Source organism: Sycon ciliatum, chromosome 8 (genome assembly GCF_964019385.1).
Source record: "Sycon ciliatum chromosome 8, ocSycCili1.1, whole genome shotgun sequence".
Classification (NCBI taxonomy): Eukaryota; Metazoa; Porifera; class Calcarea; order Leucosolenida; family Sycettidae; genus Sycon; species Sycon ciliatum.
In genome coordinates, this window is record NC_088650.1 from 16,276,874 (window position 1) to 16,297,578 (window position 20,705).

The 20,705-nt window shown below is 48.1% G+C and overlaps 2 protein-coding genes across 2 annotated transcripts in view; both read right to left on the reverse strand.

Annotated features, from left to right (window-relative positions):
• Nucleotides 1–1,706: 1,706 nt before the first annotated feature.
• Nucleotides 1,707–15,576, reverse strand: LOC135823856 (SH3 domain-containing YSC84-like protein 1). Its single transcript, XM_065336712.1, has 8 exons — nt 15,247–15,576; nt 14,171–14,401; nt 13,289–13,353; nt 12,698–12,939; nt 7,673–7,805; nt 6,542–6,551; nt 3,788–3,994; nt 1,707–2,738 (listed from the first exon to the last, which is right to left on the reverse strand). Coding segments are annotated over exons 1-8 (1,278 nt in total). The 5' UTR covers nt 15,248–15,576; the 3' UTR covers nt 1,707–2,349.
• Nucleotides 15,577–16,592: 1,016 nt separating this feature from the next.
• LOC135823857 (uncharacterized) overlaps nt 16,593–20,705 on the reverse strand; it is a 13,423-nt gene continuing 9,310 nt past the window's right edge. The window contains exons 6-9 of the mRNA XM_065336713.1: nt 20,147–20,252; nt 18,662–18,745; nt 18,219–18,290; nt 16,593–17,988 (exon numbers count right to left, since the gene is read on the reverse strand). Of these exons, the coding sequence (XP_065192785.1) occupies nt 17,321–17,988; nt 18,219–18,290; nt 18,662–18,745; nt 20,147–20,252 (930 nt within the window). The 3' untranslated portion in view covers nt 16,593–17,320. The remainder of the gene's footprint in view (nt 17,989–18,218; nt 18,291–18,661; nt 18,746–20,146; nt 20,253–20,705) is intronic.

Consider the following 20,705-nt stretch of genomic DNA (forward strand, 5'->3'; position numbering starts at 1 on the left):
GCAAGCCCCTATTGGCTCTGGTATTGGCGAATACTCCCGCCAGAAGTTGTCACCGGAGCAGGAGGCCAAGTTCCAGGCCGAGATTGACCTTTGGCTGGCGGAGGGATGGCTTGTACCGTATGATGCTGATCGACATGGTCCACCAGGCGCTGTACTGCCACTGTTGGCTGTGTGTCAGGAACATAAGCCTACCACACCCGTGCGTCCGTGTTTGGACTACCGTGCGCTGAACGTTCGGATCATCTCCAGCCCTGGTCGGGAGGCACCCGCGTGCCCTGAGAAGCTTCGCGAGTGGCGGCAACGGAAAGGCGCGTCCAAGATTGTCGACATCCGTAAGGCCTTCCTGAATGTTCGCATCCACCCAACCCAGCAGCGGTTCCAGATGGTCGTTTGGCAAGGACGACAGTACGTGATGGAGCGCATGGGCTTTGGCCTTGCCATTGCGCCGAAAGTCTTGGACACTATTGTGAAATGGGTGACCCGTGACTTCACCGACACCGATAATTACATTGATGACATCATCACGCCGACAGATCAGGCGGAGGCCCTTGCGGACGCGCTGACCGCCCATGGATTGCCTACGAAACCTGCTGTGGACGTTGATGCGACTCGCGTCCTTGGTCTGCAGACGCACGATGGCCAGTGGGAGCGACGCGAGCCACTGCAACCCCCTCCTACCCAGATGACTAAGCGGAATGTATTCCAGTGGTGTGGTCAACTGACTGGTCATTATCCGGTCTGTGGCTATCTGCGCCCTTTGGCGGAGTTTTCAGTCACACCCCCCCCCCCCCCCCCCCCCCCCCCCCAGAATAAAGAGGGTCCGAACCGGAGTTTGTTCGCTCATACGGTTCAAATGGTCGCAAGCCCGGGACTGGCAGGGAGTTGTCCAATGTCATGCATATCCGGTGCATCCGCTTGGCTTCGGAAGCCAACGAGCGAATGACCAAAACCCAGGCACTCCGAATCTGACAAGTGAGCAGATCAATAGTAGATCTACTGCATATGCTGCACAAAGTATGCCTGTATGGTCTGGCCAAGTGTAACACCAGACTGAGGGGACACTGTCCGTCGAATACTTCTGCAACGACCGTATTTTTTATAGTGTTTATTATAAGCCCCACAAAGATGTCTGTCTCACACTCTTGCATACAAAGAACAATGCATGCAGTGTATACCGGGTACATGTACTTTAGCATGCGAAAACCAGCAACTACGGTGAAGACAGTACATGTCTGCTGCAAAGGTGGTCCCAACAACAAGAGACGGGGGCCAGCTAGCCCCCGTCCTTAGGTAGCCATGTCCGATGCTACGTGGCAACATGACAAAGCAGAAATCCGCCGCAGCTCGATGCTGGGACACCGACTATCCACTTTGCCAGGCTCGCCAGATTATTGGCACCAAATAGAGTGATGTACTGCCCCAAGAGTACAATTGTAAAACGTTATCTGACCATCCAGGTCCAATTCAACAACACATACCCCGGTACCATTGTACTCAAGCACATCCCATCTAGCCCGGTTGCTCACGGCAGATCATAAAGCAGATGAGCTGCACCAGCATCCTGCACTAACCGCGCTACAGCACGGTGGGGGAGAGACCCGATGCCCTTGGATCTCCAGCACATGGTTACTAAACGCAGTTACACCGGCATACACCCGTACACAAGCACACACGCACGCACGCCCGCACACATCTAAGCCGGTGAGTGATACAAGCAAAGTCACTACGCACTCGGTTATACTTGTAGATTCACCAAAGAAATCAAGCGACGCAACAGCACAACTATTCTGACCAGCAGATCTAGACTAGAGGAATAAGAAGCGGACGGCACTGAGCGCCAAGGTCCCGGTGCACGACTACGCTAAAACTGACCAGCAGCTGTGGAACACGCATGCATCCTATCGACCACATCATCATGATCACAGGCGGGCAACAGGCTAAAGAGAACACTGGGTCCGCTAGATATATATTTGTTATGCACACGGAGTTCAAAGAGCGCTTAGCAATGGGTGCCGAAACCCGGAGTAGGATACAGCATGAAAATAACGGGACAGCAAAAGGGATAAAATTAATGCAAAATAAATCCTGCTTGTGCACACAACACACATACAGCATACACACAGAGTGGCGCAACCGCGTATGCAGCCAGTTGTGCTACACCCTACACCAAGCCGAACCATGCATGAACTTCACGGAAAGAGGTCAGCAGGCCTGGCTGGGGATTAATGCAGAGATCTGGCGGTTGGGTCTCTCTCTCTCTCTCTCTCTCTCTCTCTCTCTCTCTCTCTCTCTCTCTCTCACACACACACACACACACACACACACACACACACACACACACACACCCTCTCATGCCGATACATCGACAACATAGTTGGCTGGAAATATACCAACTATGCCACGTAGCTTACCCTCCCACCAATCATCAGTCTTTCCCGTCTGGAGCGTGACAACAATCTTGTCGCCACGCCGGAAGTTCAGATCACCAGCTGTGTCACTGAAGTAATCCCAGCGAGCCTGAACGATAGTATCTGCATTCCAGCCAGCATTGACATCGAACGAATCAGCTGCACTGTCCTTATTCTTGGCGGAGCGTGAGGACGACGATCTCCGCTGTGATCGCTGACCACCCGAGTAGGATTTCGAGGGCTCGTGTGATGATGACCCACGGCCACTGCCAGAGCTGCCACCGCTTCGATTCGATTTCGAGGCGGCTTCACGCTGCTGCGAGTAGGTCACTGAGGAAAAGAGCAATTCACGCGCGCGCGCGCGCACACACAAGACGCAAGTAAGATATGCGTGTGCGTGTGTGTGCGTGTGTGCGTTTGTGCAAGTGTATAGATGCACATGTCAGCAAACAAACACATGGTACAGTCAAATCTGCCGTTAGCGACCTCTGCTGTAGGCGACCATCTACCGTCAGTGACCGATTTTCCGTGCACCGACGGTTTCACATACAAATTGATCTGTCCAGAGCAACCATCTGCTGTGCGCGACCAGCGACCGCGATTTCATGCACGGTGGCTGCATTCAAATCTGCTGTAAGCGACCGCGACCCACGTATGTCGTTCAGTCAGGTGCGAAACTGTACTTGCCAGTGCGCTGTCAACTGCAAGGTGTGAAAATGCGCTGTCTTGCGAGTGCGATCGACTGGCCCTGGCACCCCTATATTCTATTGAATATCCAATAAAATTATATTAAAAATCACATTATTCTCGTCGATTTGAGTACATGGAAGCATATATGCATGCCCGGTATGCCAAATTTACCATACATCTGCCGTAAGAGACCATCTGCTGTAAGAGACCGCTTTTTCTTGCACCAAGGGGCGGTCGCTTACGACAGATTTGACTGTACCACAAATACACCCACAAACCATCAGAGAAGGGGGGGGGGGGGAGGAGGAGGGAGGTTGTAATCAGGAGACTGACGACTGCAAGATAGGACTGTACAACAGTGCATTCCTGGACAGAAGCAGTATAAGGTTGAACTTGGATGGCGAGCCATGGTTTATGGAAAAAAGGTTTCGTGCCATTTAATAGTCTCACTCACTGATTGCATATGATCTGGTTACGCTGGTGGACACTTAGTCATAACTCGTAACATTGTTGTCCTTTTGAAAGGATTGGGAGAACTTCAAATTCAAATGATTTAATAGTCGGGGAAGTGAACTGCCTGAAAAGAGAAAAAAATGCCAGACCCACCAGGACTCGAACCCGGGACCTTGCTTGTCACGAGCATTTATTTCCTTCTCCTTTTTTCCAGAAGCAGCATAGCTTGAACTTACTGGCACTGCTACCACTGCTACGGCCACCAGATGAAGAGCCACCACCATCATCACCGCCGCCTCCACCACCTCCACCAGATCTCTTCATGCTCGGGAGAGAGAACCGACTGCTTGATTCAGAACTGCCGCCGCTGCTGCCACCGCCACCAAAGCCGCCAAAATCATCATCACCGCCGCCGAAACCCTTCGAGGCAGCATACGCTTTACCTGATATCAACAACAACAACAAAAGGGTACGAAAAACGGAAAAAATGACATATCTGATAAAACAAATTTAATTATTGGAAATGAGAACCAGCACAGTCATAAAAAACAAAATTCTTAGTTTAATTGAAAGGGTGTTTTACAAGTTGAACAGAGTGTTTGCACTTCACTTGTACATGTAACATGAGCAGCTGGATTGGATTTTGGATTGGATTTATTTATAGTGGTGACTATAACAGACAATGGCCTAATAACAATAGAGTTCTAAAAACATTGGCATGCCATATCTATTGGGGATTGGGGGTTATGAATGTCTTGCTTTCCGATTTCTTGCTGACTGTGGTGTGTTTTCCACCAAATTTGGCGGTCAAAAAACAATAACAAGCAATCAAGTCACAGCATTCGACGCCTGGTGTGACCGCTTGACAGCCCCGCATCCACGCCAGCTGAGCTCCACCAATAGCAAGCCCAAAGCGGCTTGTTTCGGTGTGACCGTGGCCATAAAAGCAAGTAGGTATTGGCCCTATTGGGCTAGTGGCCACAAATCTAATTCCGCTGCTACTAGTATCCACAGGGAATAGCAGCGGAACTAGAATTGAGGCTGTTAGCCCAAGACCAATTCGCTACAACTTTTAGAATCAACCTACGCGGAGACAACAGCTTGACACACATCAAGGCCAAGTTGGTGGGTTTAATAGTTCCAATAACTGATGAACATCACAAGAAAACGTTATTGGAACTAACCCACCAACTTTGCCTTGAGGTGTGTTTAGAATGAGCGCGCAGTTCATCCTTTTCACTTTTAGAACTGATATTACCGTATTTTCTCTAATAAAAGCCCAGGTCTCCAATAATGACCCGGGGTGAGGGTGGTTTGAAATAATAAGAGCATAGTCTCTAATACAGTTGCGCTCGGTGAAATCCGGCCCGAAGTGCAAAGCCGGCGCCGCGAAGCCAGCTCCCATTACATCACTGGCGAGTTGTGTGTACGAACTTAACTGTACGCACCTCGTGTAAAAGTTCAGAGTGCACGTGTTGCATGCTAAAAACAGTTCAAAATTTCTTTCATTCACTTCACGAAGTACAGCTCAAGATCAAGAAGAGATAGAGAAGAAGGACATGGCCATTCCCAATGTGTGGGCTCTTCTCAAGAAGAGAATACTTCCACATCGCTGCGAGATTGCTGACCAGCTGGTGCAGGCACTGCACCTGGAGTGGGACTCGTTGGCTCCTGACACGGTTTCCCCAATACGTGGAGTCAATGCCACGTCATGTTGAAGCCCTAATCGAAGCAGACGGTGGCCACACAAAATATTGAAGCCCTGCTGCTCTGTGTATGAAATAAACTGCTTCGAAACGAGCTCCGTCTTCTTTACTTGTGCTGAACTGAAATGAATGCTAAGTTTGGCGCGGTTTTTTACACTTTGGTGTAAGCATGCATGCATGCGTATGAGTACAGCACATGCACAGTTCATACGGCACACGTGCACACTAGCACTTGTACAACTTTAAGGGCGTCAAGGGCCGCATCAGTACTGGGCGCCAGTTATGCACTTCGGGCCGGATTTCACCGAGCGCAACTGTAGTAGCGCGGGTCACAATTGGAGTATGCAACAAGTACAGTGGATATCGGTTATAAAGTCATCGGACATAGTGATAAACCGGCTATATTGATACAAAATGAAAATATCAAAAGCAAAACCAGAAAAAGCCACTCAAATTATCATTATAACCAATATATCGTATATAGCGATAAATCGGCTATAAGGATACAGAATCACCATTCAAAACACCTCTTTGTGCAGAAAAAATATCGTCTATAGTGATAGCAACACACGAGTGTGAGGCATTGATGTCTCGACTTGGAGCCACATGGGTGTTTTCATAGTGTATTCTGGTCTGATGTTTCCCGGATGATGCCTTTGGGCCAAGAAGTTCTTCATTCTAGACTGGGGAAGGTGCAGCAGCATGAATCCTGTATCAGAACGCTACATTAGCGCGATCGAGTACCCACACGTGTATAATGTGTATGTAAGATGAGCGCAGTTGAAAATCGCCTGTAGTGATATACCGGTTATAGTGATAACATGTGAAAAATCAGAAGGGCACGTTATAACCAATATCTACTGTATATCGACTGCATATAAAACAGCAGTACAACATGCCAAGAACATATTTGCAAGGAGGTTTTCGGTCTACTGCTACCTTCCTGGCGCCAATGCTATTGTGAAACATCTGTTTTGACAATATTCCTGAGTTTAGGGTTGAAAATCAGTCTTGATATGGTCAGTTTATGCCTGTATAGACTGGAGTTGGCTTGATAATCGACAATTGAAAAATAATAATAGCCCAGTCTCTAATAGTAGCGCGGGTAGAGCTGTCACTAAACAAATAAGAACCCCGGGCTCTTATTAGAGAAAATACGGTAATTTCACAGCCTTCGTATCCACTCGTTTTTCGAATACAATAAAGCCTTTGTGAAATGTCGGTTCAGCTCGTGCTGTTGATCACAATTCTAAAATTAATTACACAGACACCACAAGTACTTACCCCTGCTGATCTATAGACGAAGTACAGGGCAAGTTGATAAAGGAAGCCGTCGATCCATGCAGAACAGTCAAAGGGACAAAACAGAAAAGAGTTCCAGTTACGAACAGGGGTACATGTAATATTTATTGTATCAAGAACAACACTGCAGCATAAACGGCCAAACACAGAAAGCATAGCTGACTAAGTTGAGACAAGGTGATGACTGATAAGTAAGACCTTGCTGACCACATTGGATTTTCCAGATTCTTCTTCTTACCATTCGAGCCATTCTGCATAAGCGAAGCTGTGGACGCAGCATACTGCTGCTACACTTCAACGCGGAAATGCGTATAATAATAATAATAATAATAATAACCATTCGAGTGCATTGACCAGGAGAGTTGATCTGTGTTTTAAAACAATTCACTATGCTCGTGCAACATACATACTATCCCCGGAAACCTGTTGTTGATCCCTTTCTCCATTTTCGCTGCTCCCTGCAAATCTCCATTAAACATGTCCTGCATCATGTGCTTGCAGTGACCCAGCACAGTTGAAACAATAGCGCTCAGAGAAAGCATAATAACGTATACCGTAAAGTCGTGGATAAAAGCCGGGTTTGCATACAAGCACATCGAGGATAGAAGCCTGAAAATCAAACGGGTCAAATGCATTATAAGCCTGCCACGCGTAGAAGCCTGGCTTCTGTGCAAGCGCGGATCGGGTAGGTCAAGAGTGCATGCACTATGTACGGCGCATAGTAAAACTGCCACCACACCGGTAGATCTACGCGTGTCGTGCGTAGAAGCCTGGCTTCTATGCAATATATAATTTATCAGTGGTGCATATAAGCATGGTTTGCATTAAAGCCTGATGCAGAAAGTGGCGTATATGCTTATAAGCCCGGCTTTTATCCGCGACTTTACGGTACTAGTATCGTGTGAGCACAGTTATTTCAGGGATTGGTGCTCTAAGGGACTGTACTCGAATGGTAAAGAATCTGGAAAATCCAAAAATATAATTATTGCATGAGCACACATATTTCATAACAGAGATTGGCACTCCAAGGGACTACTCGAATGGTAAAGAAAGAAGATGGGAAATCCCAAATCCATAATGCCCGTGCTGGACATACGCAAGCCAAGCACTCACCCCTTCCCCGGCGGCATCGACCACCATGCCCCTCATGTGATCGCGGAGAGCAGCGTACAGCGGTTCAGCCTCGTCGGGCGGCTGCACCAGACCACTCAGTAGCTGAGTGGACCGTACGTCCTTCTGGTACATTCTTCGCAGCACAAAAAAAAACAAGCAAACATGAAATGTACTTCGAGTGACAACAGCACAGGCACAAGACATGAACTCAGTGTCATGGTGACACCAACAACTATTTACAATAGAGTTAGCTGGTAGTTGGGAACGCGTGGCCTGGCGTGAGGGTACCATGGATGCAGCAAACGGACTTTGTAGTCTTTGACCAGTTTGTGGCGGGTCTGACCTGCCCACCTTCCACCACTTTAGAAGCCCTGATTCTTGAGGGTGGTGATATTCATACGCATGAGGAAAATCAAGCTGCCTGACCCGCACATGAACTGCAATTGTTTTATTGTACATGTAATCGTTTCGGTCAAGGAACGTACTATTTGTCCCTTCACTAGTATCTGTGCTCGATTCGTCGCACAGGGAGGGTGTTTCTTTCGTCCTTCGTCCTGCTTATTCTAGGCACCTGACTGCTGCAACGGCTACGCCATCCAAGCGCACAATGCAGAAGTTTGCAAGCAACCATGACGAAGCCCTCGTGAAAGGAGCTGTTGGCCGGGGAGAATCCGTTTGTCCGTTTCTTCCTCGATTTGCTCCGTCCGTCTGTTGTCCCGTCGTCCGTTGTGAAATACCCAACATTGGCGCCGAACTTTTGCCGAAGCCCGCGACCCTGAGATCCTTGTCCTCTACCGCCCGGCATTCGTCTCGTGTTCAGCCTCGTCTCGTTATCGTATGCAACCTCGTCACGCCAATGTCAACCTCGTCTCGTCCAGGTCCACCTCGTCTCGTCATGCAGTGTGTGTGCGCGCAGTGTGTTCATAAATATTAGTAAATTAGAGGTCTGATCATGGTGAGCCACGCTCAGTGTGTGTGGAGCAGGATCATTACAGCACGGCCAGCATGTTTCCTGACAAGATTGGTGGCCCGACACCTCGCGGTACCCGTGACTGAGCTGAAAAGCTCGTCCGCTATACCCGGCCCAAGCAAAACAAGGACGCCCGTGCTTCTGACACAGTGGAAGATTTCGGTCCGAAAGAACAAGCCCTGGTCAGCGTGGTTGAGCTTTTTGAAGTTGCTGCTGCTCAAAAAGCCTCTCCCGCCGACGATCTGAAAAAAAAGCAGCAGCAGGATGCAGATCTGAGGAGCAAAGCAGCGAGCATGAGAGATGGTGCTTTCTCATGTCTGAAGGGAAAGGCTTGCGACAGTAAGTTTTCAAGATCAACCAAGCACACGCAATGAATTCGAATACCAACTTTCAGGATTGTGAGTTGCGTAGTTACTCACTGGTTTCTCGTGGTCCCGGTTAACGAACTTGGCTTTTCGCCAGCAAAGAAGCATTCGGCTATTGGGAATATGCTGGAATATCTAGAGAAACAACATGCTGCTGATAGTCAAGTGAAGAAAGAGGAATTTGCCCTTAGCCCTGAGCAATTCGAGGAGTCGAAGAAGCAGGCAGCAGACTAGCTCTCCTTGCAGCGTGAGCAATTTTCTGTCTCCACGGTTCAAGCAAGGGATCAGTTGGCACTTCGATGTGACCAGTTCACCGCATCAGAAAAAGAGCGAAACCCCATGCTCATGGGTAAGATGATGGACCGAATCAACTGACGTTAAACTCTGGTTTTCTTTGTGGTATCTTTCTATTCTATTCCTCGTGTGCTCCGGATGGCAGTCGTGAGTCAGTCAAGGGTCAAGTTTGGCAGGAAGGGTGTGTTCCACGTAGGAATAACCAACGTCATCTACGTCGCTACATCAAAATTCTTTCTATTCTACTGAAGTGAAAAAGGAGAAAGACAAAAAAAAGTTAATTGGCTCACCATCCGACTTGAAATTCTACTGAAGTAGCAGGGTTTTTTTCCATTTTACCCTCTCCTTTATTGTATCCATTATTCTGATCTGTCAATACAACTGTTAACATAAATGCTGCTCTTGGTATTCTGTAGTTTTTTTTGGGGGGGGGGGGGGAACCCGGGAAAAAGTGCAGGCATGGGTAGATGGCAAGTTTTTTTAGTAGAATATGTAGCATATCAAAGAGAGAGAGAGAGAGGGGAGAAGAGAACCATGCCACAAGAATAGGCAATGTCAAGTACACATGCTCTTTTCCTTGGCATTGCAAGCTCACAACTCAATCCACTGTATAAGCGTTGCTGTTTCAGCAAATTGCCATCATCAAGACGCACTATGATGTGCAAGGTTGCAAAGAAGCAGTTATATACCAATATCTGGTGTTATTTAGTAAGGACTGCGGTTTCGCTCATCGTAATTACGTACGAAAATAACGTAAGAATTGTACGTAAGAATTTTCATACGTAAAGATCAGCGCTCTACGTGATTAATTTTCTCCATGACTGCACATACATGCTAAGCATGCCTTGTTGCGGTGGAGACGCGTCCGCTGCATGCGCCCACATCATGCGCCACGAATCGAAACCACGTTCTCCATTTTGTTTGCCACGCGATGTATATCTTGTGTTTCGCGCGGCTTGAACGTTGCCATGGATGGGTCCGGAAAATGCGAAAAATAATTCAAAAAGTCCTACGGAGAACCAAACGTAGGAAAGAGCTTCCCTACGGAAATCCGTAGAGAGATTTACGTATGAAAGTTGCCCTCGCCCCGGCGCGTACGACATGCGGATTTTTATACCTACCGGTAATCACAGAGCGAAATCTCCCTAATATCAAGATTACATACCCCCCCCCCCCCCCCCCAAGAGTGTGAAACTCCAGCTATGGGGTCTGCGACTGCAGAACTTCACATCACGTGACGAACCCGTATATGATAGATACAGGATTGTACGCAACCCTGCTTTGGGTTCAACTCTCTTGTGGTCACGTTGCACTGTTTGCCAGCGTAGCCGTTGGAGCCATGTCACGTGATGTGAAGTTCTGCCGTCGCAGCACTGGATAGAGCTTGTACAGACAGTTGCACACTCTTGGGGGGGGTATGTACTCTTGCTAATATCAAGATTATACATGTATAACCCCCCCCCCCCCCCCCCCCCCAAGAGTGTGCAACTCTGCATATGGGGTCTCCGACGGCGAAAACTCACATCACGTGTCTCAGGTACGTTCTGTACTACGTACAGCTAAACATAGCGTGCGCGCAATTCGAAAATCTGCCCTGATTGTTCTGACGAGTTGCATACGCGCAGTGAGTTTCTGCCAGGGAGTGCTTTTATTATTGCTCCGCTGCTCGCTAAAACGGGCTGGAAAGTGCAACTGGGACACTACACCACGTGATGTGAGTTTTCGCCGTTGGCGAACCCCATAGAAAGAGTATCAGGAGTTGCACACTCTTGGGGGTTATATACTTTTGTTAATAACTATAGTTCTATACTGACTGTGGGCCGCAGCATGGCTGAAAAAACCTTCTGCTTCCAAGCAGGACTTGAACTTAGTACCCTCTGTTTCACAATCAATCATTGCCTGAAGGCCGATTCATACTTCATTTCCCGTACGCGAAACAGTTGAGCTCAGGTCGACTTTTTCGCGATGCGACGCGTTTCCCGTACGCGAAATGAAGTATGAATCAGGCTTCAGACCATCCCACTATGCCTGCCTGGACTAACAATACTGGCTTCACTACACACTGAGTAACGACAAGAGTTCATAACCCCCAAGAGTGTGCGACTGGCATTCACCCAGCACTCGGCGAAATTCCTACATTACGTCATGCGCAACATGTCATCCGAGGTAAATTTGGGTTCCTTGCGGTATTCTGGAAACTATACTAGTACCCGGAACCACTTCTAACTCAAGGCTATAGCCTCGACATTTCGAAGCTTTTTTTAAAGTCATTTCGGACGTACAGTTGAACATCGATTATCCGCACATCGGCTATCCGACCATTCGATTATCCGTAACAGTTTTTTTGGGCGCACGTGCCGTAGAGTACGCACTGTGCATGTAGTGAGCCATTCAAAAAATACGAAAATTTTGAAAAGTAAAAAGTAAAAAGGTCGTGCGGCTAGTAATAACCACTGAAAGTGTGTGAGTGACAGTTTTTTCTTATCCGGAACATTTGCCTTATCTGAACACCGCCTGACAGTTGTCTGCCCAGAGGTGGTCGGATAATCGATGTTCAACTGTACAAGTCGTACTTTCTCAAAAACAAACACTTTCTCCAAGAATCCCTGGACATCGACGACAGGAATAAGTGAGGGCGCTGTTCATGTTACAAGTGTAGCTTGTGCCAACTGGCGAGGCAGAAAATACTGCATTGCTGTCGAGGATAAACATTCTGATAGCTGTGCAACTCAGCCAAGAAACGCTCCTTTGACGCATCCTCAATTTCCTCAATCATTTGAAATTATCTTCGAGGAAAGCACCGGAAATATGGTGAGGGCCCGGGGAAGAAATAGTTTTTGAAGAGACTGACTGCGTTGGCGAAAGAAGATGGCGATGAAGAGTCATCATTGGCATCGAAAAAATAGTTTTGTCTTTAGGATCACGCGCCTTGTTTCACTTCTTGATCCAATTGGGGACTCCGATCAGAATCGCAGTTTAGGCAGTTTGCCCTGAGGAAGCATCCCGGTTTGAGTGCAAATTCTAGAAGAATTCATCGGCATAACTCATCACACTGGCTGCACCAAAATTGACGCAATAAAGGAATTCCGCCTAGCGGGCTTTCATACAGGGACTGATCAGGAGTTGCACACTCTTGGGGGTTTCATACAGGGACTGATCAGGAGTTGCACACTCTTGGGGCTTACCGTATTTCCCCGATTATAAGTCACACCTTTTTACACTAAAATTCAGGGTAAAAAAGGGGGTGCGACTTACAATCGAGCATGTCATACTACTGAAGTGAATATATCGCAACAATATTGCTCAAACCTGAAAATGGGGGTGCGACTTATAATCGAGTGCGACTTATAATCGGGGAAATACGGTATGTCTTATGACCTCTTGGTAACGCCTTACTTCCTGTTGGCCTCCTTGCGCTCGAAAATGCCAGAGCCTTCCAGCGAGATGCCGGCGAACAGACCCTGGGTTCGACTATATGTGTAGATGGCAGCTGGTGATCGTATAGCCACGTCAGCCTCGGCATTGCGTCCTATCGGGCCAACAGCGACACTCAAGTTGCCTCCCAGTGTCAAGTTGCCTCCCTTAGAGAAAGCGTCGACAGCGTTAGGACTGTTGAGGATGAATACGAAGTCCGTGATCTGGACAACACACCCACGCATACACGGACAAAGACACATGGGCACACGTGCACGCACGCACGTGCACACACACACACATACACACACACACACACACACACACACACACACACACACACACACAAAACGTCCATGTAGTAGCTGCTGGCTGGAGTGGAGCGCAGGTACCATCAAAGCTGTAGCACTTACCTCAAAGTCACACAACATGACTTTGCAGACTGCCCCCACCCACACGCACACCTCCACATAGACACAAACCAAAGACACCGCAAGGAGCTTCCAGTATTGCCAACAAGTTACTCAGGCGCACCCAAAAAGAAAAGAATGCGGAGTCACCAAGGAAACTTACCTCTGCCCCGAGCTCAAAGCCACCACCAATGCCAGCTGTTGCGATCGCCGATGGAGCAGACCAGGCTGCACGACAGAACAAAAGCGTGCCCACAGATACGCACATGCATACGCAACACACACATGTCCACGCACGTGCGTCCATGCATGCACACACGCTCGCACAGGAAGGTGGACAGGCAAATGCTGAGTTGTCGAACAAACAAACAAACAAACAAACAAAAGGGATAGAAAGTAGTCCAATGAGCATACATGTATATGCACGTACAAGCTGGGTCAAAACTAGGGCTCAAACGGTCACGGTTTTACCCCGAACGGTTAACTGCTAAGCTAACGGTCGGTTTAACGGTTATAACCTATAAGCCACGGCAATCCTGCGGACTCTTTTATAACGGTATATTTGACTACACTCATTCAAAAAATGAACCCTATTCAGTACAACGCACACGTGTACATTCTCTTGCATGCTCATTCATACATACTCTCACACCAAGAGACCAGATATGACCGAGTTGACAACCCAGAAATTGCGTACGCGTGCGACAGCCTGCGAAAGTGTATACTTTGCAACGACCTGATACTTGAAAAATTGACTGAAAAGTTACTGCGTAACCGTTATCTTTATCGGTTGACCGTTAATCCTTCGTAACCGGTCTGCAACCGGTTAATCGGACTAACTGTTTGAGCCCTAGTCAAAACTACAGCCCGTAAGTTGTCCGTCGGCTCATTCCTATGTACGCACGTTTGACTGTTGATGGTACAATCAAGCTATCAAGCATGAGTATCAAGCATCAATGATCAAGCAAGCAGGTACCAGTAAGTAGATACAACAGGGAGCCAAGGGGCCGAGTCCCCGCACCAGCACTAGTCATATGGGACTTACTTCCATCCGCGAGCTTCGCCACCACAAGGCCAGATCCGGCGCGCGCCGTCACCAAAAAGCCTGCCTTGACCACCGTCAAGATGGCCAGGCCCTTTGCCTTGGCGATCATGGTCGGCGGGATGACACGGTCGACGCCGCCCGACGACACCTTGTCCATGGTGAAGGACTTCAGGATTTTCGCCGCCTTCTTGCACTCATCTTCAAGGTTCTGCGGCAGAGGCGTGTTCACCACTGAGCAGAAGAAGACACAAACAACACATTGTATTGTTTCTAGTACTGTACAGGGTCGTGCATGCTAGCACTGCTGCCTTTCTACAGACACTCTGAGTTACAGGAAGAAAAGCTAACAGATCTGTTCTTTCTCTGAACTCTGCAACAGCCATACTCTGATTCTTCGCGATTTTGCCGAAACATTGTTACTTGTAAGACCGGACCAGCTACAATGACCCTGAAGGTTAAATTATAGAGAAGCAGGTCATGCAACTTGTTAAGGAATACTATCTCTACTAACAAGAGTATATGAAACAGAGTGTGCATCTCCGCAGCTGGTCATGTCCGCGGCGGAAATTTCTGTTGACGTCGCGCATTTACAGAAAGCAGGACACACGTCGTCAAAACACGCTCTGACCGCCGGCCTTAACCGCGAGTTTGTGAATTTGACGTTTTCAAAAACAAGATTTTAACTTTCTCCCGAGTGTTGTAGCTTGTTTCCGTAGTGCAAGTTTAGCAGACATGAAACCCGACCCAGTTCACGGCATGGGCACGGTCTCAAAGTGCACGGCTTGTACGGTAGGACTCGTGATCTTCAGAAAAGTAAACGTATGACTCGTGAGCTTCAGAAAAGTTGAGGGCAACAAAGAATTCAGCCATAGGCCACGCCAAGTACAAGAGTGTACAAACTGCCCCCTGCCCCCCCCCCCCCCCATTTCTGGAACAGTACCCACAGAATTCACCCAATTCCTAATAAAAATGTTTTGAAAACGTGGAAGAGGCAGAGAGGGTACAAGTGAGAGCTGTAATGAATGCGAAAGAAAACTGGTTCCTCCATCAGTTCCATTGAGCATCGTGGGACTTACTTGTGAGCTGACAGCCTTCACACAGGCCTCGATGATTCCACAGTAATGATACAACACAACCCACAGGTTGAAATCAAAAATATTGAAAACTTTGATGATACTTCAAATCGTGGTGACACCTGTCGTTCACAGGAACAAGGAGAACGGCTTAGAAAAAGAGAGGGGAATGAAGGCAAATCTCACAAAACACTACAGGAAGATAAACGCTGTCTGCACTGAAGCCTTGGCTATTCGCCCGCGCAGCTTTCGATTATGGTCCATGGAACCAACTACGAGTAATAAACTGTAGCAAATACTTCTGAGTTCAACTAACTACTTTTTTTTGTAATCAAGTGACTTTTCTTGGCAATCTGCCTCTCCTCCTGCTCTGGCACCGCGTAGACTCTACGACTACGACTACGATACGAGTGATGATGGTGGTGTGGTCATGTCAGGGAGGGCCCGGGATCGGGAGTGGTTGATCTGCAAACCCAGGTTTGTACCTGGGTGCAGGGATCCCGGGAGTATTATCATTCCCTGGTTGTGGATTCGAACCCACCACTTTTGAAGACCTTTTTTCCGCCGTGATCGAAGTTTGTGGGTTCGAATCCCATCCTGGGCAACTTTTTTTTCTTTTTCAATAATTTAAAATATTTACTTGCTTTTGATTGCTCAGTGCAGTAGGCATACTGAACCATGATAACAAAGTGAAGCTGAAGAAAGGCTTTCTGGTTTGTTGCTTTCTTTCCTTTTTTCACAAATATTCTTGGCCACTTTGCAGGCCTAAAATATACAATACAGTAATGACAAGAGTCCATAAACAATGTTTATGCACTCTTGGTAATACGATATGCAATTTTGAACGCGTGTTTTTCCGCTGAAGCGATAAAATGCCTGGTGACCCCCCAAGAACTTGCGGCTCATGGTAAGGGTAACACCCTTCGGAATATTCAAGTGAAATTAACCTTGGGCAAACTCTCCGTCTTCGCGGTGCCAAAAATATTTGAAGTTTCAAAAATGGGAGGAAATACTGAATCCATATACCCGTTCCCTGGCAACAGGTGTTTCCGGCATACCGGTACCATCTATAGTGATACAATAGGGACCAAGGAGTTGTAAAATACCGGCGTATATTACAACTCCCTTATGGGGGCCAGAATCAAGCAGAAAGCTTGCAGCCATGATCGGTCAGGACTGGGCAACGGGGCGGCTAATCACCCGCGACACCGGCATATAGAACACGGTGTGGCTAACAACAATTATTAGCTACTTGTTCACCGTTAATCCGCACAACAGTCCTCGTATGATTGTATGACCCAAATCGAGCTGATAACGGGTGACCCCTCAGCCCGGCGCTCACATTGCCATTAAAACGACTTGCCTAGTTTCGAATGTCAAGAATATGTAGTAGTACATGTCATCAAGATGCTCGAGGATTAAAATCGATGCACAATTTATGTGACTCAGATCAAGCAGCATAAATGAACTTCAGAAATCGGCGGCTCATTAGCAGGAAGCACGTACATCATGTATGTGTGGATTCAAGTATTCACAGCAACAACGCCGCAGACGGATGTGCTAGCCTGGCCCGCTATAGCTTCCATGCACACACTCTCATGCAGCTTGAACAATAAACCGGCAAGGGTCACGACATCGTTGGCGGCGTATGCACACATGCCACTGCGCGGGCTGAACTCAACTGCTGCAGGAAGTGCTCACAACCGATGACTGCAGCTTAAAACGGTTATCAATGGAGGCAGAAGCCAAGCCGGAAAGAAGAGCCAGCGCATATCACTCTGAAACGCACGTCCAGTCAAACATTTTAAGGCAAAACTCAAGCACACTGGCAACAGAGTGTGGACAGCATCAGTCACGGCTCATTGCTATTCATGTAGCATGATGATGATGGTCTGCAGGTTGTTTGGTTCAAGCGGCTGATTATGCTCAGCTGTGAGTTTAGCATGACTTTTTGGCAGCATGTTAGCCGCATGGTGTCTCAGTCCAGGAATCAAATCTTCAAACAGTCCAGGAATCAAGTCTTCAAACAGTCCAGGAATACAGTGATAGCTGGTCATCAGAGGCTTTGCAGAGGCTTCTATGATATTGCTCGGTGGTCACGACGGGGATGATTTGGCGATATGTCGACTGCTGTCTGCCAGACTTGCGACTCCTCAATGTCCTTTAACCGTGCGTGATATCGTACCATTGGAGCATCAATCGCTGATCGTTCCCAACGGCCCACTGTGGATATTGTAGGCTGGACAGGCGTTATGGCCTCGGGCTGAGCTATGGTTGGCATGGCATCACCACCGCCACCGCTGTTATCAAGCATGCGTACCAGGCTGCGCCAGAGATGTGAGCCGTCGCCTACGGCATTGCCTTCCTGGTCCCACTCTTCGACTTCGCCCAGCGTGCTCGGGTCCGTCTCAGTGCGCTCGTGGCAGTGCCGCATGCGCTGCGCCAGCCAATCGACGTACCGACGGCTCTGCACTACACCGCTGTACACCATGGTGGCGGAGCGGCGGTTGCGCAGCGACAGCTTGCCGTTGCGCGCATAGCCGGCGATCACGTACTGCGCGCCCTCATGCATGACCGGGCAAGCGCAGCTGGTGGGCACCGTCTGCGCGCTGTTCAGTGGGCGCTTGCGCAGCATCGTGACCGTGTTGTTGGCCGGAACCGTGATGTTGTGTGCGTTGAACAGGACACTCTTGACGCGTATCGTGTAGCTGTCTGTACTGCGACGCAGGACTTTCCCGCGAATCACTGCAAAGGGAAGGAATGGAAAGCCCACACATAAACTTTGGTCAAGGCCTGGCGTACATAAGGAAAAGGGAAAGAAAATGTGCCCAATCCCACACGACTTGATCCAGCAATACCTATCAGTGCCATCACATAATGATAGTGATGGCAGCAGCAGCAGCAGCGGCGGCGGCAGCTACAAAACGTAAGTGGCCATCGGAAAACAAGCCGTGACTGGTGTGCTGGTGACTTACGGAAGTGGTATTGATTGGAACATGCACTCTCTGGATCGAGCATAGTGCAGGTTGGACAGCTAGGACCTTGGACTGTGATGTAATCAACAGATATAGACAAACAATGGTCGTCAGCTATTGGAAACAGTCAACTGTACAATGCGTACTGGTCGTGTGATCCCAGACAAAAGCAATTCCTACTTTAGTTCTCAGTGGCATGCACGCATCAACTATTAGCCTATTTTATTCATGAGGTTGAATTCCCGGTCTGGCCAGGACTATCATAATGAGTATAACCCTACTGAGGCACTTTCCACTAATATCATCATTGCTGTCTGAGGATTTGCAGATAGCCGTGGAACTCAGAGTTACAGCTTAAAATTCAGCCTAGTTCCATTGCTGACTTGTGTCATCATAATGAGTTGATACACAAGACACAGCCATTGAATACCTAGGAAGCTGACCTTCTAATCTTGGGTTAGACGACGAGTCTGGTAGACTGCCTTGCACAAACGACTGGTCACAACTGATAGCAGGTGCCTTGCCCACTGCAACGGTGTGTCAGAGGTAGTCAAACATATACACCACACAATAACACAACACATACAATAGCAAACTGCATGAAGTCTCCTGATTAAAGCTATATCATAGTCCAAAGAGTAGTGATGAGCACACACGCTCTTGATCTATATTGTCCATTCATTCCAGGCCATCTATGGTCTGTTCAGAAAAATGGTGATAATCTTGCTTTTGAACAATAATGGGTCAATGGTTAACTGTTTCCAGTTGTTGTCGCTATGCAGTATGGAATGCTCTTGCAATTGTGTTTTGGATGTCTATTCTCCAAAAAGGTGGACCATATTGAACGACGTGGATAAAGAACGAAGTTATTTTTCGACTGGGTTTTGAGTATTTCGGCTGGATTTAGCATTGATAATTGTGTCGAGATGCTGGTCCAAATGCCATTTCCAGCTGAGCTAGAATTGAGATTTTGGGCCTCATACGGCCTAAATTGGATTTAAAGGGGAAGTTAAGGCTAAAATCAAAATTCACCAGTTGTAGTCTTTGGGGTGCTGAGTCGAATGGTCGTGGTCCGAGGAAGCTGAGACGCTCCCTTCCTACTTTAATCCCAATCGAACTCGCGCACTTCCACCGAAACTGGGTGACTGCGCCCTACTAGATGGGGATTTGTATGCAAAATGTCACTAAAAGCGCCATGTCGTTCTTATAAAAGCACGGATGACCGCGATTGGCCCATATGTTGTAGTCTTTTGGACGCTGAGTCGACTGGTTTTGGTCCAAAAAGGCTGCGATGCAGTGTTCCTCCTGTATTTCCAATCGAACATGGTTGAACAAACGGTCACGTGCTCCTGCATACACCAGTCACCTAGTCACCGTGCCTGCAGGGTACAACTTACTAGCCTGTTTGACCTTTTTTGGGTGCAGTCCTGTCACTCGAGTTGAACTCGAGTTGAACCTTGGTGTGAAAGTTGCCGCCTGCTGGCATGGTGACCAGGTGATTTGGGCACCCAGGAGCACGTGACCGCTTGTTCAAGCATGTTCGATTGGGAATAAAGGAGGAACGCTGCATCGCAGCCTTTTCGGACCAAAACCAGTCGACTCAGCGTCCAAAAGACTACAACATATGGGCCAATCGCGGTCATCCGTGCTTTTATAAGAACGACATGGCGCTTTTAGTGACATTTTGAATACAAATCCCCATCTAGTAGGGCGCAGTCACCCAGTTTCGGTGGAAGTGCGCGAGTTCAATTGGGATTAAAGTAGGAAGGGAGCGTCTCAGCTTTCTCGAACCAAGACCATTCGACTCAGCACCCCAAAGACTACAACTGGTGAAATTTTGATTTTAGCCTTAACTTCCCCTTTAAACAGAGCCATGCTGTGCATGTCTGAACACTGAACATGCCCTTGCACTAGCAATCCTTACTAACCGATGCACCGGCCAAGCGCACTGGGCACAACGCACTCCTGGCCGGCGGAGCAGGCCGTCACGATTGGCTGACGGCACTGGCGCTCGCATCCAATCGGACACGATCCCTGCCAGAACAAAGCACAACAGGAAAATGTATTAGTTGCGCATCCCAATTCTCTACCTTGTTGTTTCGCTATGGCGATGTGTTTCCTCAACTACACAGGAGTACTGAAGTAACTGCATGTAAATGACTAAAGCTGCATGTCGTAGTAAATGAATGATTTTGCACTTGAGGGAAAGCAGTGCTGGATTTCCTGGCAAACGACTTCACAGTATTCCTAAAAAAAACTGGTGGTAGTAGTTCTCAACAATATTGGAAACTACAGAGCCAGTCACCAATTCTATTACATGTCGGACTGTACCATACTAGAGAGCACTGCATACGCATCGCATAGCCGCCCCTGGATTGACAACGGGGCAGGGTTTTTGGTACCTAGGGGGATGATATGAACGGGTACAGCACGAGATAATGTGAGCGTTGCTCTCACACAGTCCGTTTCCAGTCACCCTAGTGACAC